Source organism: Mandrillus leucophaeus, unplaced genomic scaffold (genome assembly GCF_000951045.1).
Source record: "Mandrillus leucophaeus isolate KB7577 unplaced genomic scaffold, Mleu.le_1.0 Scaffold258, whole genome shotgun sequence".
Lineage (NCBI taxonomy): Eukaryota > Metazoa > Chordata > Mammalia > Primates > Cercopithecidae > Mandrillus > Mandrillus leucophaeus.
Genome location: NW_012102676.1, coordinates 531018 through 553838, shown reverse-complemented (window position 1 = coordinate 553838; position 22821 = coordinate 531018). Strand labels below are relative to the sequence as shown.

General features: G+C 39.4%; 2 protein-coding genes across 2 annotated transcripts in view; one reads left to right on the top strand and one right to left on the bottom strand.

The window, feature by feature from the left end:
• Nucleotides 1-12907, bottom strand: part of ANKMY2 (ankyrin repeat and MYND domain containing 2) — a 53034-nt gene extending 40127 nt beyond the window's left edge. The window contains exons 1-2 of the mRNA XM_011983944.1: nucleotides 12597-12907; nucleotides 3488-3552 (exon numbers count right to left, since the gene is read on the bottom strand). Of these exons, the coding sequence (XP_011839334.1) occupies nucleotides 3488-3552; nucleotides 12597-12663 (132 nt within the window). The 5' untranslated portion in view covers nucleotides 12664-12907. The remainder of the gene's footprint in view (nucleotides 1-3487; nucleotides 3553-12596) is intronic.
• A 21-nt stretch (nucleotides 12908-12928) lies between these two features.
• Nucleotides 12929-22821, top strand: part of BZW2 (basic leucine zipper and W2 domains 2) — a 79539-nt gene continuing 69646 nt past the window's right edge. The window contains exon 1 of the mRNA XM_011983943.1: nucleotides 12929-13372. Coding sequence (XP_011839333.1) covers nucleotides 13080-13372 — 293 coding nt within the window. The 5' untranslated portion in view covers nucleotides 12929-13079. The remainder of the gene's footprint in view (nucleotides 13373-22821) is intronic.

The following is a 22821-nucleotide window of genomic DNA, read 5'->3' as shown; positions in this document are numbered from 1 at the left end:
TTCTTTACATCCTCGCTAATACCTGCTATCCCACCTTTTTGATTATAGCTATCCTGGTGGATATGAAGCGGTATTTCACTGTACTTTTTATTTGCATTTCCCTGATGGTTAATGATGTTGAGCCTCTTTTCATTATGTATTGATCATTTATATATCTTCTTTGGAGCAATATCTATCTAGATCCTTGGCTCATTTTTTAATTAAGTTACATATTGTTTTATTATTGAGTTGTAGAAGTTCTTAATATTTTCTAGTTACAAGTCCCTTATCAGATACAATTTGTAAAATTTTTGTCCCATTTTATAGATTGTCTTTTCGCTTTCTCGGTGATATGCTTTGAAACACAATAGTTTTTAATTTTGATTATTTCCAGTTTATCTATTTTTATATTGTTGCTTATGTTTATTTGCTTTACAATTTATTTCTGTTTTTTTCTAAATCATTTCTATTTTTCTTAGTATACTTACTTTTTAAATAATTTCATGAATTGAAAGCTCAGAACACCACGAAGATTACAAGTGCAATGATAAACACTACAAAATTTCTTTTTAGTATCACTTTGGCCAGCAAACAAAGCTTTTGATAAATGTTGTATTTTCAGGTGTAAACAGTCGGCAATTTTTATTTCTTTATCTTCATTAACCTAAGAATTATTTTGAGTCAAAAATACAAATTCCAAGATATGTGTTTCATTATTTGGATTATATTTTTGTTTCTTTTCGAATGTATTATAGTACATTTAGCAAAGCTGTCTGAAATAAGCTACAATTTCCTTTATAAAATAGTATAATACATGGATTAATTTTTATCAATATTACATGTAAAGAAGAAGATATACTATTTTTTTCTGCTAATATACAGTCCATGTACTGTTAATTGGGTTATCCAAATTTTCTACATCCTACGTTACTTTTTTTCTACTTAATCTGTTAGTTTCTAAAAGGTGCTATTGCGGTCTTACAGATTTCTTCTTGGAGCACCATCATTTTTTTCTTTATGAACCTCAATGCTTACAGTTGATAAGTTTATAAGAAAAGGTTTAAGGCTTTTATGTTCTTGGTGGATGATTAATTTAACATATAAGACAGAATGTCCATATAATTATTGTTTGCTTTAAACTTTATTTTGTCTGATATTAATTTTGCTACCCATGTGTGGGTAAAGAGTTAACAGAACCCCTTTCCCTTCTGCATGAGAAATTGAAGTTCAATGAACTTTTTAGCACTAGACTGTGCTATATAATATAGTCGCCACTAGCCACATATGGCTATTAAAATTTAACTTCTAATTAATTAAAATTAAACAAAATTAGAAACTGGTACTTCTAGCCAAGATTAGTAACGAAAACCAGAGTTATCGTCTTCCCAGAGTAACAGAAAAACAGATGAAGTAACAATTTGCAAGACACTGTCGGTTAGGCAATAAAACACGTGATCCCTGAGAAAGGGAGAGCAACTGAATTGGCTCCTACAATTGCCTAGCTTATCACCTTAAGAGGGTTTCTAGGTTACAGTATATGGAGAGGTCAGCCAGACTGAGCCTGGCAGACTGCATTGAGGCAATGGAGTTGAGCATGCAGGGTCACCAAGTTGACTTAAGTTCCCAGGAAGAGTAAAAGAGAGAAGAGAGCTGCACAGAAAGAGAATTCTAAAGATCTGCAGAGGGTTTCTTCAGAGTGTTTGGCTGGAGTACTGATCAACACATGCATATGTGGAAACTACCCAAGCCTGGGCAAAGAACTAGCTGACAGCATTACAAGGAACAGCATCCAGAGCTCACACAGGGCCAGGAAGAGTGCCTGTTTGACCAGCCAGGCTGAAAAACCTCGAGCATCTGAGAACATTGCATAGAGGACAAGGAAGTACCTTAGTTCAACACCAGGAAAAAAAATCCTTCACTGAGCATTTTGCTAGTTCCACCTAAAAAACATGAAAAACTAGAACTGAAATAATCCAACTGCTTCCGAGTAACTTAACTGTGTTCATGAAAAAAAGCTCAGGAGTATTTATCAAAATACAGAATCATACAGCACCCAATAAGGTAAAATTTACAATGTCTAGCACCCAATAAAAAACAATCGAACATGGAAAGAATAAAAACATACAACCCATAAAGAGGAGATAAATCATTCAAAAGAAATAAAAACATATGTCCATCCCAACATTTGTATATAAATGTTCATAGAAGCTTTACGGTAATAGTCCCCAAACGGGAAACATCCCAAAACTCTATCAGCCTTGAATGGATAAAAAGACTATGGTATACACATACAATAAAAAAAATTACTCAGCAAGAAAAAGGAATAAGATATGCTACAGCACAGGTGAATCTCTATGCTAAAAAAAAGACGCTAGATTAAAAAAAAGAGTACCTATTGTGTGATTTCATTCATACGAAATTCTTGGAAATGCAAACTAATATATTGTGACTAAAAGCAAATTAATGCTTTCTGCAGGAGTGCGTGGGGAAGGGCAGGAAGGAGAGATTACAAAGGGGTATGAGGAAACCTTTGAGGTGATGGATATCTTCATTATCTTGATTATAGTGATGGTTTTACAGGTATATACATATGTCAAAGCTTAACAAATTTTGTACCTTAAATATGTATAGCTTATTGTATATTAATTATACCTCCATAAAGCTGCTAATAACTGAAAGACATGAAGGAATCTAAATATCCAGTTCCTCAGTCAAACTTTCCTTATTTGAAGTGTTTAATGGTCACACATGGCCAATGGCTACTGTAATGCTCAGATGTTACTATCATTTCCAAAACTTATTTTAGAAGCCACTATCCTAGGAAATTGAGTTTACATTCACTTAACTTTCCCTAGAAGTGAAGTTGCTGGATCAAATAATATACTCAGTTAAAATTGATACATATTCCAAAAGTTTCTACAGAATAGTACATCAATTTACACTTAACCATTAGCATTTAAAAGTCCATTTTTCCCCATGCTTGACAAGAAATAATATGATTTTGACTTTATTTGCACTTATTTGATTATTAATAAGACTAAACTATTTTTACATGCTTATTTGTCTTTTGTGACCTATTTGCTTACATTTAGTTTAGGAATTATTAGGATAATATGAGCAAAAATGCTAGAAAAAAAAACTTGTATTAACAAATTTGAAGGCTGGGTGCAGCAGCTCATGCCTGTAATCCCAGCACTTTGGGAGGCCAAGGTAGGAGGATCATGAGGTCAGTGTTTGAGGCCAGCCAGGTCAACATAGTGAAACCCCATCTCTACTAAAAATACAAAAATTAGCTGGGAGTGGTGGTGGGTGCCTGTAATCCCAGCTACTCGGGCGGCTGAGGCAGGAGAATCACTTGAAAGCGGAAGACGGAGGTTGCAGTGAGCCGAGATTGTGCCACTGCACTCCAGCCTGGGCGAAAGAGCAAAAGTCCATCTCAAAAAAAAAATTGATATATTATTTCTTCTTTTAGGAAGTAAAATCCTTTATTAAACTTCCAAAATCTTACCTCATCCAAACAGTTGACACGAACATTCTTGCTGGATAATAATGTTCCAGCTTCTTGGACAGTACCTTGAAAAAAAAAAAAAAAAAGAAAAGTAAGGTTATTTATCACTAGAATAAGAGAAAAATCTAACATCAAGGAAATAAACTTTAAGGAGTTACCTGTAAAAGTAAGTCTAGTCAGTGTAGGTTGCTAAGAAATGAAACATCCAATCACAAACTATTTATTTTACAAATTAATTGTCCAGTAGAATAGATTTACAGAAACTAAAAATAGCTTCATCTTGTTTTTATTTTCACTGACATTGGCCACATTTTCCTTTTGGCAGTAATACAATAACCACAAAGCATAAGATTTAATACTGAAAAAAATCTTAAAGGGCATCTAATCCAAATCACCATCTGAAGCTTAAATTCCAGTCAATGTAATACTTGGAATTCAAAATGCAGTCAGTATTTATATAATTTGTCAGCACCACATCTGGTGAATTGATGGCATATTTATAATAGAATGCTTGGTTTGGAAATACTTAGGTGAAACATATCTTTAATGTCTAGTACTATATAAAAGTGCTCTGTGATCAGTACTCACCACCCCGAAAGTCAACTAATGTAAACCTGAAGGTCACTCCTCTGTAAATTTGGAAAGAAGCTATAATTGGGCCACAGTTGTCAGGTTTTTCCAGTCTTCTACGAGGCATAATGACAGAAGCATACTTGCAGGAGAGAATGTTGCTATTATCATTAGCACAAGTCAGCCACACATTTTGCCAAGAAATTTCTGATTTACTGGGAAGAGAACAATGAAATTGAATGTGCTGAGGGAGAAAGGCTAAGATAAGCCTCCCCTATAAAAGAATATAAAAGAATAGGTAAATCTCCCAACCAGGTTATTTCCTCTCTTTAAATTTAGACTTGTAGTGTGAGAATGTGCTAAACTCTGCCAGCCTTCTAGAGTTAAAGATGAAATGCAAAGTAAAGATGAGCATGCTTCTTTCTCTCTGACCCACTTCTTAAGCAAGTCACCCGAGTTCCCCTCACCAACAGAGGAGAAACAGAAATGTCTCCTAGATAGACAGAGAAATAGCTCTGTTGGGAAAACGTCAAGTGAATGATCTACATGTCCCTGGAGTATGATGGCAGCTATTTTATATATATATATAAATAGTGCATTTTTCTGACCCTGTATTCCATCTGAAAGCAGTTAGTATCACTGGCTGAATGGCTATGAGAGGGCCAAGCTCTTGTGTGTGTGAGCATGCAAGCCAGTTCTGCATGAAACCTTATTCATACCTGTGGCTTCTCATCAGAGACTTTCTCAAAAATCTTTATAGAAGAATAAAAGCAGAGCAAAAAACCCTGCACCCCACTTTCTCTTGAGGAAGATGCTTCATCCAAATCCCATTCTCCACGGAGAACCAAAGTTATTTTCTATCTTTTTCTATCTGCCCAGGAGATGTTTTTGCAAGAAAAGGAGAATACTACAGGGATTATGAGCATGTCAAAGCCTACTACATGTGAAGAGTAGAATGGGGATTAAGACCATAAACATTTGGTTCTCATTAGAGAACAGGCTGATAATTCTCTAAGATGTTTGCCCAACAGCCAACAATCTAAGTTAATATGCTCTGTAAGGGAACAATACATTTTAAAGATGATGTATATATAATGGAAAACAAACTGTTCTCTCCTGCTAAACTCTCACTCAATAGTCTCAATCCTTCACTTCTGACACCAGATATATGGGGGTTTCCCCCATATACACAAAGCAATTCTCCACTGGACACCAATGGGTATCCTATAATTTAACTCATTTCTAACACTGTTTACCTGAAGTTAGAGTCACAACTAATAGGTAAAGGGCTCAGTCCACAAGACTGTCCCCACTTCAGATGCCAATCATAAGCCTCTGTACTTCTGACTGGCTATAAGTCAGGGTTCCCATGATCCCCTCCTCATGTTCCATAATTTGCTTGGACAGCTCACAGAACTCAGGGAAACACTATTTACATTTACCCATCAATTGCAAATAATATTACAAAGGAAAAAGATGAACAGCCAGATAGAAGAGGGACAAAGAGCAAGGTATGTGGCACGGGGCACAGAGATTCCACGCTCTTTCCAGGCACCCATTCTTCCAAGAACTTCCATGAGTTCAGCAATCTGGAAGCTCTCAGCAACTGGTAGTTCAATAATATTTATGCAAGCTTGATCACATAGGCGTGACCTATTATTAAGTCAGTCTTCAGCTCCTCTCCCTTTCCTAAAGATGCGGGGAGGGGTGGAGTTGAAAATTTCAACATTCTAATCATGGCTTGAACTTTCTCATGACCAGCCCCCATCCTGAAGCTATCCAACAGTCACCTCATTAGAACAAAACACATTTCTAACGCCCAGGAAATTCCAAGGGATTAGAAACTCTGTGTCAGGTAGCAGGGTCAAAGACCAAATATTAGAACAATAGATGCACCCAGCACCCCTATTGCTCAGGAGATTATATGGGTTTTAGGAGCTCTGTGTTAGGAGCCAGGGGCAGAGACCAAATAGATATTTCTTATTATATCACACACGTACACACATCCACAATCACACACGCACCACTCAACAGGTTAAGGTTAGCCTTTTGAAATGCAGGGACTGGAATGAGAAAAATAATCTGAAACAGATTGGGCTTCTAGAGAATAAAAATAGATTTGGAACATGGATGAGCAAAACACTCCAAGAGGAAAGACTGTGTTGATTTCCAGTTTGGTGTTCACAATGTAATGACATTGGTCGGAAATTATAGAAGGTCCAGAATAGCATAGAAATGTGAAACACATGGCTCACACAGAAGGATTTTTACTTTATGTCATTCCTACTGTCCATAGTAGACTTAAATAATATTTTACAAGTAAGTGTAAAAGATTAATTGCTTTATTCTGGGAAATAAATGTGTTAAATCTGATTTAACAAACTACTGGGGGTGGAAGATAGACTACCATAAGAAGGGATGTGCAAGGAGCCAACATTTACCTTCATTGGAGATAAGAAACAACAGACCTAAACTAATGAAAGTAATAATTAGTGATTTATTTCACTTTAGAGAATTTCTCCAACTGCTCAAACCAAAGAAGAAAATACAGCATAACCTGCCTCATTAGGGTGGAATTGATCACTTTATCTGGATGAACAAGCATTTTAGGAGAGAAGAGATTACGTACATAATATTTTCCCAGCATGGACAACATAGTGAGACTCCATCTCTACAAAAAAATTTCTAAAAAATTAGCCAGGTGTGGTGGCATGCACCTGTAGTCCCAGCTACTCAGGAGGCTGAGGTGGGAGGATTACTTGAGCCCAGGAGGTCGAGGCTGCAGTGAGCTATGATCATGCCACTGTAATCCAGCCTAGGCAACAAAGTGAGACCCTGTCTCAAAAAAGAATGATATTCTTAGTGTTACTGCTCTCTCTTCTACTACATTATAGCTTTTTCAGGAATACTATAAAATGGAACAAGACCTGCAAAACTTGGCCAGGCGTGGTGGCTCATGCCTGTAATCCCAGCACTTTGGGAGCCAAGGCAGGTGGATCACCTGAGGTCAGGAGTTCGAGAACAGCCTGGCAAACATGGTGAAACACCATGTCTACTAAAAAAAAAAAAAATACAAAAATTAGCCGGGCGTAGTGGCACGTGCTTGTAGTCCCAGCTACCCAGGAGGGTGAGATAGGAGAATTGCTTGAACCCAGGAGGTGGAGGTTGCAGTGAGTCAAGATCACGCCACTGCACTCCAGCCTGGGTGACAAGAGCGAGACTCTGTCTCAAAAAAATAAGTAAGTAAATAAATAAAAAGACCTGTAAAACTCTGTTTCCTTACCTACAAAATAAGGATAATAATATCCATCCCACAGTTATCTGAGGGATAACTGTGGAGCACATATAAGCCTTTATTAGATCTTTTTATTTTGTATTCAGAGCAGCACAATATAATTCATTGTGACATTTCTAATATCTAGATCGGGAACACGGGTCTCTACCAAAGACAAGCAGATGTAGCCAAAACAAACAGAACAGGAGAAACAAACATTCTATTTTCGGCAATTCATCACACAGCCATGAGATTCAAACACGTATAGATTTCAATCATTATTCATTATTATTATTTTAATTTTTTATAGATACAGGGCCTTACTCCATCGCCCAAGCTGGAGTGCAGTGGCATGATCACAGCTCACTGCAGTCTTGAATTCCTGGGTTCAAGCAATCCTCCTTCCTCAACCACTTGAGTAGCTAGGACTACAGGTGCATGCCACCACACCCAGCTAATTTTTACATTTTTTTATAACAGTGGGTCTCACTATGTTGAGACTCAGGCTGGTTGCAAACTCCTGGGTCCAAGTGATCCTCCTGCCTCTGCCTCCCAAAGTGCAGAGGGGTCACTCTACAGGCATGAGCCACTGTGCCCAGCTGGATAGCAATCATTATTTATTGGGATCCATGAAAACGGATATTTTACAGAATATATGATCGAGGTAAGGATTTAGAAATCTATTTGGCTTTGTTAGTTGTTAGAGTGTTTATGTATAAGTAAAATCATATAAAAATGTTTAAAGTGCCTTAATTTTAAAACAAGAACATATGGATATAGATTTTGATATAATCATAGATATAAAGCTGTAAATATATTTTAAAAGTGAAACTCCATCTCTACTAAAAATACAAAAATTAGCCGGGCGTGGTGGCACACACCTGTAATCCCAGCTACTCAGTAGGCTGAGGTAGGAGAATTGCTTGAACCTGGGAGATGGAGGTTGCAGTGAGTCGAGAGTGCACCACTGTACTCCAGCCTGGGTGACAGAGTGAGACTCCGTGACACACACACACACACACACACACACACACAAAGTGGAGACCTCTAAGTATAACATGCATTTTGAAATCGTGAATTTGTGTGATGTTTCTAAAAGGTCTCCTACTCATACCTATTTTTAGACTTTGTAACAAAATGATCTTAAATTAGTATTACGGAGCACTGTATAAAATTGAGAGTAGCTGAAAGAGCTGTTGTTGTGAAAATGAACATAATGAAGATAATGAAGCCCATATAGGCTGCATAACCTGTTCAGTCATCCAACTAATGGTAACCATATATTTTAAGTTAATTTTTTTCTCTGAAAGCTGTATTATAATTGGTTATAAGCAGACTTGAATGTTTCTCAACCATAACGACACTAGGACCTTAGAATAGGATCCTATTTCAATAGTCCCAAATTGGAAACAACAATTGGGCATCAATGTGAATGGATGCACAAATAGTAGTATATCCTTCCAGTGGGAATGAAAGAAGAAAATAATCTACGTACTATTGGTATACACAATAAATATGAACCCGAAAATCACACTGTTGAATGAAAGAAGCCAGCCCCCCTCAAAAACAGGATACTGATTGTATGATTTCACCAATATAAAACTGTAGAATAGAGAAATCTAATCAACAGAGGCAGAGATCTGTTAGTGGTCGCCTGCAGATAGGGGTGAAGGTAGTGACAAAGCACAAAGAGGCATAAGGCCTTTTTAGGGGGTGATGAAGATGTTCATTGTGTTGATCTTAGTGATGGTTTCACAGATGTATATTTAAATCAAAACTGATAAAAAAAAAGTGTGTACCTGTAATATGTGCAATTTATTGTATCTCAATAAAGTTGGTAAGAAAAAGCCTTATTATCCAAACCTGTTTCATAGCTCCTTTACACAGATAAGAAAAAAAAAAATAGGAAGTATAATACTTTCTTGTCAGCAACAGTGAGCCCAGGAATTTCAGGTACTAAATAAGAGAAGTAATGGGAAAATTATCTAGCTCATAGCCTTAAAAAAGGTTTAATTTATTTCATAATAGTGCTTGCTTGGAGATTAATGAAAAAGGTATCAAAGCTTAGAAGAATGGGTCACTCTACAAGTAATATAAGCCAGTTAAACACAGTTCAATTTTCTCTTATATATTGTTAAATGAATGCTGTCATTAACTATGATTTAAATGGGTATGTTGGAAACAGACTTTCATTTTCATCTGGAACTTCTTGGCATTCTAATAAATAAAAAGCCCCACTTACAGTCTGGTAATTTCTGGAGAGCAGTGGCTGGCAGATGGAAATCACTTAAATGTTTGCCGAGTTTATTTCAGATTGGCCAAGGTGCCAGGCCAGACTTTGCTGAAAAGTTATTGTTAGTTCAAAGTACTAGAACTTACTGTCTAGTCTAGAGTTTTTCAAAGTTGAAAAATCTATGAAAGAAAAAAAAAAAAAAACTCCTCACTTCACCCACTTTAAAAAAAATGCCTCTCTTCGGCACAAATATAAACTTTGCTTATGACCTTTCTTCAACTATAAAACAAAAATTTAAATTTAATGCACACAGAACTACAAAATCAGTAACATTTAAAACTGAGTTAACTTGACAGATGCTGTTTTGCTAAAACTAAATGGCCTCTCAAAGTGAATATTGTATGGACTGCTATGGCACTGGTTTCATGTTTCGTTTAGTTTGTTTTTAAGTACAGCCTATTTATTACCTATGGGCCCTGTGATACCTCTTCTCTGCCACTTACCTATTTGACACTGTTTCCTAACTTCCCAGTCCCTCAGTTTCCTTGCCTATAAAGTGAAGATTACCATATTTATCACAAACACAAGCAGTGTTTTAAATGCTTTAACTATACTAACTACTTTCATCCCTGTAACAACATTGTGAGGTGGCTATTATTATTATTATTCCTATTTTTCACACAGAGTACTTGAGGCTCAGGAAAAGTCACTTGCCCAAAGGCCACATTACCAGTAAATGAGTTAGAATTTCAAACCAGACCTGCATGGTTAACCACTATCTCATGCCGTCTCTCATACTGTCATAGCTTAAAATAGCTCATCAAAATTAAATGCATTAATATATGTAAAGTACTTAAAATTATGTGTGGCTTGCAGTAACAGTCAATAAATGCTGGCTATGATTGTTTTTCTCATATCTCCCATTACTTTTCTTTATGAGTGCAAGTGATGTCCCATAGACCTTCATTTGGCAAGAATGCATCACATATTAGGTCCACATCAGTTCTTTTCTCACTGGCATGGTCCAATTAAAGTGATGAAAGCATCAGTGCACTCATGCAACTTGATGCACCATATGAGCCCAGAAATATCACCGCACTAACCAAAATAAATGCCCATTAATTTAGGTTTATATAATCTTTGAAATAAATACTGGTGGACACCTGAGAATATATCCAAGGAATCCTTTCTCCCCTCTCAAAGACTCAATTTATAAAACTGCTCATTATTTTTCACTTTTAAGAGATCACAGGATGGGCCAGGCCCAGTGGCTCATGCCTGTAATCCCAGCACTTAGGGAGGCCGAGGCAGGAGGATCACTTGAGCCCAGGAGTTCGAGACCAGACCTCCCTATGGGCAACATAGGGAGAACCGCCCCCCGCTGACCCCCATCTCTACAAAAAAAAGTCTTTTTAAAGTAGCCATCATAGTGGCTCACACCTATAGTCCCAGCCACTAGGGAGGCGGAGGCTGCAGAGAGCTGCAACTCCAGCCTGGGTGAAGAGTGAGATCCTGTCTCAAACAAACGAGAGAGACAGAGGGAGAGTGAGTGAGTGAGAGAGAGAGAGAGAGAGAGGACATGTACTAGCTCTGTACTGCTTAAAATAATTTTTGTCCCTGGTGGATTGATCCTTTGTCTCCTTTGTGCCCAACACAGTACCTGGCAAACAGCGAGAACTTACATGTTTGCTTAATTGAATCCCGGAGCCATCAAAGGCAGGGAGAAATTACCCAGAGACAGGAAGAACTGAAAGACTGAAATGCCAAATAGGTCAGCGAGAACCATGCAGTACAACAATATAAACTCTAACCCAAATCCCCAAATTCCAGGCAAAGAACACATCATTGATATACATAGCTGTGACTGACTTAGAATAGTTGAGATCAGATCGAGTGGGCTCAGCTCATCAGCACCTGTTGAGTTCAAACCTGAATTTTTTCTCCTTCGCCTGTAGAATTTCCTTGTCGCTATGAAGAATAAATCTGCCTTATTCTCTAGGATCTCACATTTCGGTCTGGCTACTAAGTAAATAAAACTGGAAACTGGGAAGCCTTATGCTGCAATGACTGGCACCTCTGCCATTCGAGGACAAACATAGCCATCCTATTATTGAGTTTAAAATCACCACATTAATTGCCCGGAGTCCCACACATCCCCATTCCCGCACCGTGAGGGTGCAGGAGAAGTATGCAGTCACGCTGATGTCACCTGCCAGGTAACGGGACTCGGCAGGGAACTCCTCTAGGACTTCCACTCGGGGACTCCGGGGAAATATGGCTTCTGGCTCGTCCTCGGGGCTCCCCGCTGGGACTCAGCACAGCGGAAGTGGGGCACGCACTGGGAGAGTGGGCAAGAAAGCGCGAAGGAGCGCGCTTAGAAGGTCGCATCTGTGCAACGTGGACCGAAGGGTGGGTGTGGAGGCCTCGCCAATTTCCTTGTCTCTCTAGGGTTCCTGAGGCTGTCGGAGCTTCTGGAAGCCAGGGAGGCCCTGGATGCGGAAGTCTCAATGCAGCAAATTGCAGACCTAGTTCTGTGCCCTTATGAAGCACCCCTCTCCCTAAGGGCGCCCTCCACTCCCAAGCGGGGGCGGGGATCGGCAAAGGATCCAGATCATTCGGCCTGCGGAAGTCTAAAGGGCCATTTAGACACCCGCCTAAGAACTTGAAACTACCAGGACCGAACGCAGTCAAAATCCCTGGGGAGCAGTGAAGAATTCACACACTGGGGCCCACACCTCGGGACGCTCGCATTAATCTAAGGCGGGGCGTGGAAATCCTTACGTTACCAAAAGCGGATTTAGAGGCCGAGCCTCTGTAACTACCTCTCCTGTCCCAGCACTGCTTCTACCTCCCCACCTCTCCGCCCCTGCAACCCTTCCCAGACCAAACGGAGAAACGCTCTTTCCCGGTTCCAGGCTGCCAACCTTGCAGAACCGCAGCCAAAGGTCACGCAGGCCAGAGGCGCCCCCCCCGGATCTGCCACGCCCCCCGGCCAGGCTGGCCGCTTCGGCGTCGCAGCCCAGCACCCGTACCTTTCCCGATGACTTCCAGCAGCTCCTTCTCCTCCTGGGTCAGCTCGCCTTTCTTTATGTGAACCATTGCTCCCGCCAGCTTGAAGGTTATTCTGTTTCTTAGGAAGTATTAAAAAAGAAAAGATGCGTCTGTATTGGGAACGCCAGCCGCAATGAGGCAACTTGAGACCAAGACACTGAGTAGCCAACCGCGGAAACGCTGCGCTTCTCTCCTCCCTCCCGCGGGCTGGCGGACAGCGGGCGAGCTCGGGCGAGCCAGGCTGGCGGTCTCTGCAGGCCCAGCGGCAGTCACCGCCCGCCGCCTGTCATTGGCCCGGCCGAGGAGGAGGAGCCGCAGGAGGTGGCAGCAAGAGATCGCCATTGGAGAAACCGGGGAGGGAAAAACCAAATGCAGAAAGCTGGAGGGGGGAATTAAATTGCTCTTATACGTTCCGCACCCCTATCCTGTCCGGTTCGAATATTTCGCCACAGGCAATATTGAAAATGCTACAGCTGGCAGTTCTGTGCTCAGCGACGGCTTTTTGGGGCGTGCAGAGGTTCCCAGTTGTCGCCGTACCCCCACTATACCCCCAGGAGTGGCGCGGTCTGGGCAGAGGCGGTCTGGGAGGCGGGGGCGGTACGGGAGGCGGGGCTGCGCCGGGTTCCGTGTGTCTATGTCAATGTGTCTGTCCTTCACTCCTCCATTGTCTGCTGCCGCTGCTGCCGCTGCCGCCGCTGCCGCTGCACGAATCGCCGCAGCCGCCAGCCTTGCGCGTCGTCGCCACCTCCTCGGACAGGTGAGAAGCAGCCCAGGTGAGGCAAGGGGTGCCGGGAGGGTTGCGAGAGCAGCGACTGCCGCCCCGCCGGGGCTTCCATCGGGCCGGAGCTGGCGGGGAGGAAGCATGTGCCTCCTGGGGTGGCTTCCTGCCTCGCGGTGGAGAAGCCCCCGCTCCACCTCATCATCACCGCGCTTACGGGGTGTCAGTGACCTGGGATGAAGACCTCCGACTCGCAACGTTTGGCCGCCCCGGGAGACCCTGGGACCGCAGGCGGGCGGGTGGGGGCCAGCCACGCGGTGAGAAGTGGCGGGTGCACATGGTCTCGTGCGTGGCACCGCCAGACGCGGCTCCCGGGGAGGCTGGGGCCAGGGCTCTGGGCTAGGGGTCGGGAGGAGAGCGCCCCATTACTAGCGAGTCAGTGAGGACAGACTCGGGAGAAGGTAGTTTTTACGTTGGTAATCCTCGCCCTCCCCACTACTTGTCATCTCTTTGGCCTCTGTGGAAGCTGTAGAAGAAAACCGGACCTGATCGCCTAATGTTGCTTGTTAAGGATGTTTGGAAACAATTTACACTTGCACTAATACTTCGTTTATGAGAGACAGCCTCGGGGAGGGAAGGGCTTCTTTGCTCTGCTAGAGTTCTTGGTTCTCTTTGTAACTCAGATCTTGAGATTTATGGAAATAGGGAGTGGAGGGTGGGGAGGTTGGAGAGGGCGGAGATTAAATTGGTGTTGCTGCCTATATATAGCCTTAGATTAGCCTCTTAATCCAACCTTCATACAACTGTAATATGTAGCCTGGAGCTTCAACCATAGGTAGATGGGGGTAAATATAAGTGTGTACTTAGAAATAAGATTTGCTTGCTAAAATGTGGGAATCAGTGATTTCTCCAGGGTACACATTTATATTTACATCATCAATGAAAGTTTCTTTGAAAATTAGTGTTTATGTTTTACTGTTGTTTCCCTACAGAGTAGTATTGATATTTCTCTCAATATGTGTGTCAAAGAGACATGTATGTGTCAAAGAGAAATATTTGAATAATTATGTAGGTGGTTTTTGTTAAGCATCCCCAGGACCACTGTTTCTTCTCATAGTGCCATACAAAAAGCGAAATCCATTTTCCTCTGGCCTTAGGCGTTTATTTTGTGTGAAGCTTTCACTAACACATCTGAAATCTCCTGGAATATGTTTATCATTATTTCCTGCCTTTAGCAAAAATCTTTCCTAAACTCCAGCTGTTTTTGCCCCCTAAAGCTTCAGCTTCAAAGGCTGGGACAGATCTGAGCCAGAACATCTTACATGAAAATGGTTTGAAATTATTCATCTCAGTGTATAACAAAGATACTTTTGTTGGATGATGCTTTAATAATGATGTGGCTGTTCAGGCAAGTAGTAAGGCTTCTGAGAGTGACCGATCTTTTGTAATGCTGTTAGTTCCAGAGTTACAATTGATTTATAATACAGTATCATGCGGAAGAAACCCACAAACCTAAAAAAACGCTTGAGTAGTAACCTCCTGGAACATGTGATTTAGCATCTTACCAGCAGATGCATACACAGAATTGGGTACTTCATTGCTAGTATTTCCATCTCTTGTGCCAAATCTGGGCCATGGTTACTTGAAGGTCACACCTGTTTGTCTCACTGGGGTTGTCAGTTCCTCGAGGATAGCAACTAACTATTTTCTTGATGCCTTATGACACTTGTTTGGTATTTAGTGCTCTCTGAATACATGACCAATGAATTTAGAGACAATAACATTGAAAGAGAATCTAACATCTACCTAGAAATGCAGATAAATCATGTTCAGTTTACATTTCTAGAAACAGATTCATAATGGGTACTGTTCATTAGATGGATTGATCACATTAGTAGTTGTATGATGTAAATATTTAATGTAGGAATAAGATTAGATAATGAGCATATTAAAATAGATTCACATCAAAGAAGTTTTATTGATAATAAGATGGCTACTTCATATTGAGTATTTAGTCTGTGCTAGATATTCTACCAGATGCTTTGCATATAATTATTCTATTGTTATGACAACTCAGGAATTAGCCAATTTTATCCCCACTTCTGCAAATAAGAGGACAGAAACTAAGGGAAATAGTTTGTCCACAACCCCATATTAGGAAGTGTCAGAGTCAGAATTGGAATAATGATTTCTGAAATGTGTGAAATGTTGTATGTGTCCTCTCATATCTTTTTCTACTACTACCACTCTAGACCTATTGCAATGCATCTTAAGTAGCCTGCTTCTCTCTCACCTGTCTCCATCTAGCTAATTCAGGGAACTACCAGTTCAATAAACATTGAGCACCCATCATTCTGTGAATGGCTCTCCTCTGGCCACAGAATAGAGGGCTGGGTCTGGCCTGGAAGGTTCCCATCCATCCATGGTCTCAGCAGGCATTTCCAGTCATCTGGGCCCTCCCACACACTGAGCTCTAAGGTCACCACTCTGCTGGTTCCCCAACCTGCCGGTAATTTCCACCCCTTTGTTCCTGCTTTTCTCCTTCTCCGAATGACTTCCCTTCCCTTTTCACTGAATCTCCTCTCCAGATCTGATGAACTATTCAACTTTTCCGACACAATTTAAACAAAAACTCTTTTCTTCAGCTTTTGTGTTCATCTCTCTCTCTCTCTGTCCAGTAAGGGAAATATACGTGCTAGTAAATACATTTATTCATGTGTCTTGGCAAGGGTTATAAGTAAAATCTTTGTATGTGGAGGATATTGATATGCAACATGGCTACTGGTATCACTGCTGGCAGCCTTTAATTCTCTCTTCTTATGGATTCTAGTGAACCCTCTTTTACCACCCCCCTCCCCCGCCTAAATTGACATCATTGCTTCTTCATCTGAATCTCCATGAAAACACCTAAAGCAAGCACTTTCTCATCACATTCTATTATACTTATTATTATTAATCTGTTTGGTCCCTTCTCATTCTAGAGTATACATTAACTAGGTCAAATTTATCTTTGTTTCTAAAGGTTTAACCCAGTGTCTTGCACCTAGTGTATGCTCAGTACAAGCTGAGTTGAATTCAGTTTGATCTCTAAGTTATTTTAGGTGGATTTGTTTTCCTACTTGACTAATCCTTCCTGGCAATGTGAGGTGAGGTGGCACTAAGCACGCACAATCATAACCAGAGGCAGAAAGTCTTTAAATGTTTTGGATCTCAGGCTTCTTGACATTCTGATGAATGCTGTCAACCAAGAAAAATTGTTCCTATGCACATGTTGCAAATTTGGCATGCCATTCTTAGATTTCCCCATTAAAGACCCTGATTTCCAGCTCTCTAAGAGAATGCTGCCTGTTAATTGCATGTTTGAGTATTACATCTTTCAGGGTACTGTTTTGCTTGACATTTGACTTTTTTTCCTTAGACTTAGGTATCTTTATTAAGAAATTTTGATTTTTTTAAAGTTTGAAGTAGATTATGGTTGTATTTTTAAAAGATTACTTATCTTTTAGAGATAGGAACAGATTTATTGCAGAACTGGATGAGAAGACAGCTGAGATTTGCTTTAATATAATTCTGTGACAGAAAGGAAGAGAGACTGAATGAGAATATAAATGAGATAAAATTGACTATGTTAACAGTTGAAGATGGGTGATGAGTACATTCACTTGATTATACTGTTCTCTCTACTTTTGGATATATTTGAGATTTTCCATAATGAAGTTTTTAAAAAGAAAATTTGGAAGTATTACAGCCTCTAAGAAATCTTTTTTTTTTTTTTAACACAACATAAGAAAGTAATATGAATACAAATGTTCTTTTTTCTATACTTAGAGTTTCGCTTATGTGATTATTCGTTTAAGTGTTAAAACAGTTACACCTAAATCTGCAAAGAACTGTCTTGTGAACAATGCATTTCCATAAACATTTCAGATCACATTTTAACTTCTCCAAAAAATGAAAGGTTGGTGGCATTACTCAGTGCTTGTAGAACAAATTGATGAATATCTTACTGGTAGTTAATCCTCATCTTTTTTGAAAATTGACAAAGTAATTTTCAGAAAATTTTGAAGAAGGGGTACAGATATATTTAGTTTAACTGAGAAAATCAAGAGGTGAATGAAGTGGAGATACTGACGTTCTTCTGTGTGTCATAATCCAACTCAGAAGGCATTCAAAAAAAAAAGAGTACCAAAACTGTTTTAAGCAATGTCAGCACTGTTAGGATAAGTATATTAGTCTAGGAAAACTAGGAGCAGGCCCAGGATAGGGTGTGACTGGTAGGTTCTTACTCAATGTTTGCTTAGCTGAGTACTTACTCTGACACCTACTTTATAATTTGTGCAATTTTTTAAACTTACTTTTTGATGTTTAAATTTTTTTATTGTGTTTTAGCTATATTAAATGTCCTTTATAGCATGTCATCCTAGACTTTGGGATTTTAAAAGAATATTTAATTAATATGAAATCCACCAATATTAGCAGGTCATAAACAAGAATACTTTTCATTCTTAACTCACTCATGTCTGTGTATGGAGGCCATGGCACTCTTTAGCAAGTATCTTTTGGACAGTTAGGTGCCAAATGGAATGATTTGCCCTGTTCTAAATTTGGCATGTATTCAGTGAAGAGTTGCAAAAATGTTCAGATAGTCATATTTGTAAACTATTTTGAAAATAAAGGTTTGGATATTCATTGAATGAACCATTCTTTGTTAAATGCCAAAAAGATGTTTTCATTATTCTGTCTTGATTTTTAGCAATAGGTGTTTCCATTGATGTTTTTTAAGTTTATGTCAAAAATGAAAGGAAAAAAGTATAATGACAATAAGAAAGAATAAAGTGCTGTATTAATATTTAAGATAGTATAATCCTTTGGCTATCTTTAATCCTTTTAATTCTGAAAATATTAATATTTTAGCAGGAAAACAGTAACTTAAGATGTAGAATTATTTTTTGTGTCAGATGTAGAATTATATCTTCTTTTCACATCTCAACTTATTTTTATGCTAGATGAGAACTGTAAAAAATATAACAGGTGTACTGTTATTTTTGAGGACTTCTAAATAAGTCTCAAGGAAAGCCCTGGGGCAGAGATGAATAATAAGGGATAACAGCACTGTAGAGAATATATCATAAGCTACTATTGGATGATATTCTACTGTCATCCTTTTTATAATCCGCACAGAAGACTTTAATGCTTTTCAAACTAACCTGGATTTATAGTCATTTCTAAGAAGAAAAAAAATGTTTTATGTTTTTCTCAGTGTACAAGGTAATTGAATGGTACTATTATAAACAGGAAAGAGAACCCCTGGTTGTTGGTGCAGAGGAAACTGCTGGCTGGAGGAAAAGGATGCGGTGTTAGTATTTGGGAGTGTGAAGATTGTGTTTTTGTTAGAGTTGAGCTTCTGCAGGAAACAATTTAAAAACTGTATCCTATAGTGCTAGAAATTATGGTGCCATAAATTTTCTAATATTTGTGTGTCCCTAAGAGGCAGTATTGTTAAATTCTCTCTCTAAAGATAAATACCTTTTTTCCCCCCCTTAATAGAACTCTTTGGAGAACTCTTTGGTATTTTGGAAGTAACATATGCTAATTCAATTTATCCAAGTGGTGAACCCAACTTTAATATTTATGCTCTACTCCATCTAATTCTAAACTATAAAATTTATGAGGCAAATAATGAAAAAGCTGCCTTCGAGAATCATATAAATAATTCTCTAAGACATTGCAGCAGCTTTAGTTGGCTCCCTGGAAAATGCACTGAGTGGAGACAGTGGATCAGGTTCTGGCCCCAACTCTTCCATGTACATAAGCTCCAGATGGGCAGGGATCTCTCTGCTTTGATCTCCACTGTCTTACCAATGCTAAAATGGAATTCCTGACCTCAGCCAAGTGGTTTGACATCTCAGTGCCTTATCTGAGGGTTAGCTTAGGGACTGGGCTTAAATCCTTGGTTTTCAAAGTATTCCGTTCTGCATGAATGCCACTTGTAAGTTAAAAAGTAAAAAACGAAAACAAAAACAAACAAAAAAAAAACGCACTTAATTATTAAAACGTTAATAAACACAACTGCAACTCAAATGCATCGTTTGTTGTCTTTAAACATACTGGAGACCATCCATGCTTGCTAACTTGTTCTGCCCGATTGTGCAATACTTGAAACAAAGCTCCACCTGCTAGAAAGTGACCTCCATGAAACTTGCCTGATTTAGTGCTTGCTGCATCCCTATTGACTAGTACCAGACCTACTATATTTGAGGTTTAAACCTTTTTTTTTTTTTTTTTTTTTGAGACGGAGTCTTGCTCTTGTTGCCCAATCTGGAGTGCAATGGTGCGATCTCAGCTGACTGCAACCTCCACCTCCTGGGTTCAAGTGATTCTCCTGTCTCAGCCTCCTGAGTAGCTGGGATTACAGGCGCCTGCCACCATGCCTGGCTAATTTTTGTATTTTTTAGTAGAGACGGGGTTTCACCATGTTGGCCAGGCTGGTCTTGAACAGCTGACTTCAGGTAATTCACCCACCTTGGCTTCCCAAAGTGCTGGGATTACAGGCGTGAGCCACCATACCTCACTTAAACCTTTTTAAAATGTATGATTGAGAGAACTTGTAGCTCTGTCCTAATTCTTTTTTATTTCCTTTAATTTGACTTTGTATGGTCCACTTCTATAAAGTTGTGTCAGGGAATCCAGTCCGATAGCATGGCTTGGCATTTCTAGCCAGTTCATGCTCTCATTGTGTAATAAGCATGCATATGGAAAGTAACGTTGTGTGTGTGTGTAGCCCTTCAAATAAGGCTTCACCTGCTAGACAGGCTTGGGCAGGTCTCCTTCTGGGAGGATGGGAGTTCCTTGGTTGAGAGAACTAGTAAGTGAGCAAATATTTGGACTCATGCCCACCACCACCTTTGAGCTTCCTGAAGGCCCATTATTACGGTTTTTAAGCAATTGCTCCAAACAAAATTCTCTCACTGGTTACCAGTCTAGGCCTTTCTTTTCTTTTTATTTATTTATTTTTTCCGAAGATTTTATTTTCCCCTTTTCCTTGATTAAAAATCCTCTGAAGAGAGGCAAACACTTCAACACCCTTTTACTCTAGTAACTTTTCTTCTGACTTCCCATTGGACTAATAGTCACCAACACTCCTATCAGTTTTATGTTTTTCATAAACTAACTTGCTCTCTGGCATTGCCACTCCACTCCTTGCTGATTTTCATCTCCTGGTTTTCCTTGCCTCAGTTAGCAAGGCCGGTGTTGTGTGTGCTGTCCATAGCTCCTTTCCTCTAGGTGGAAAGTAAATCTCATATAAAATCATCTTTCTCCTCTACTACGTAAAGCTCAACATATAGTTAGACATCTTCCAATGAGAAAGCACTTTTCTGGAGGAAGGAACATTGGAGATGAGGAGACTCATTAATATTACTTTTGTCTTCAGTGGAGGTGAAAATCTCGAATGCATAGGCATTTTCTAAAAGGTTACATAGGATGATGTTAAAGGGTTTAAATTATTATCTCCATGGAGTGGGGCTGGGATATAAGGTCAGGAGTGAAAGATTGGGTGGAGCACTACCCTTCTGTACTGTGTTGGGGTTTTTTGTTTGTTTGATTGATTGATTTTGTTTTGTTTTTGCCATCAGTGTATTATTACTTTATAGTTTTAAAGACTCGTTAAAATAATATAGAGACTGGCCGAGCATGGTGGCTCATGCCTGTAATCCCATCACTTTGGGTGGCTGAGGTGGGCAGATCACTTGAGGCCAGGAGTTCCAGACCAGCCTGGCCAACATGACGAAACCCCATCTCTACTAAAAAAAAATACAAAAATTAATTACTTGAGATACTGAGGCACGAGAATCCAAGGGAGGCGGAGTTTGCAGTGAGCCAAGATTGTGCTGCTGCACTCCAGCCTGGGAGACAGAGTAAGACTCTGTCTCAAAAAGTAAGAATAGTAATATAGAGACCATCTTGCTTTTTTTTCTAAGCTTAAAATTATAATATTATTAACAAATTTCAAGGACATTTCCCTCTCTATTAGAGTTTCGGCTTTTCCTAAAGTGATGCAGTGGAACGCATGACTTTTAAAATAAAGATTCTAGAGGATATCACTGAATCAACTTATATAACTCCAAGTCCAAATGCAAATCATTTTTTAAATTGTACTTTAGCATAATATGAGAAATGATGGTAGAACTGAATTTTAATATTTTTCTGTACGTAACCCTCCCCACCAAAAAAAAAAAAAAGAAACCAAAAACGGAGGATATGTATTTATTTATGAGACGGAGTCTTGGCTCTGTCATCCAGGCTGTGGTACAGTGGCACGATCTTGGCTCACTGCAACCTCTGCCTCCAGGGTTTGAGTGATTCTCGTGCCTCAGCCTCCCAAGTAGGTGGGATTACAGGCGTGCACCACCATGCCTGGCTAATTTTTTTTTTTTTTTTCAGTAGATACACGGTTTCACCATGTTGCCCAGCCTTGTCTCAAACTCCTGACCTCAGGTGATCCACCGGTCTCAGCCTCCCAAAGTGCTGGGATTGCAGGCATGCGCCACCGTGCCCAGCCTATATATACTATGTTTAAATGTGAACAGTGGTCGTTACTGAAAGTTAGGCTGATAGGTTTTTTCCTAATTTTTCCTTAAATATTCTATAATATACATGATAAGCTAACCTTATAATCAGTCATTTTTAAAGGTTACCTCTCATTTTCAATTAAAGATGCTGTTATTTCTCAGCCTAATCACCTACTTTTTTGCTTCTTTTCAGTATTTTGTTATAAAAACCTGGTTAGACACACCAGATAGCTTCAAAGTGGCCACCTACTTTTTTCAATGGATTAGACTCTGAATGATCTCTGGCAATTTTCTAAAATTAAATCTTCTATCAAACAAGGAAATTTCTCATCATTGAGGATAATCAAAAGAATGCTCTATAGACTCTAGAGGAAATTCTAGAACAGGTTCATAAATCTGTTAATTAAAAGGGGTTTTGATTAATGGAAGCATTATTAGTTTGTAGTCTTTCTTTATTGAAGGAAGAAATTACTTTGATGGGTAAATGCTGGAAAATGTTTTTTTAAATTACTTTAAGATACTATATAACATTTTGTGTTTACGTGTATTGCTTTGATAAATGTATTTAAAATACTTTGTAGAAAAAATAATTTGTTGAATAGTTTCTTAAAGTTTTGTTTTTAACTGACATATAGTAACTGTTTATATATGGGGTACAGTGTGGTGTTTCCATACACATATACATTGTGTAATAATTAAATCAGGGTGATTAGCATATTCATTACATCGAGCACGTCATTTCTTTGTGGTAAGAACAATCAAAATCCTTTCTTCTAGCTCTTTTGTAGCATATGATACATTATTGTTAACTATAATAACTCTATTGTGCAATGGAACACTAGAGCTTATTCTTCCTAACTGTAACTCTGTACCTGTTCACCAGTCTTTCCCCATCCCCACCTCACTCCTATTCTCCTC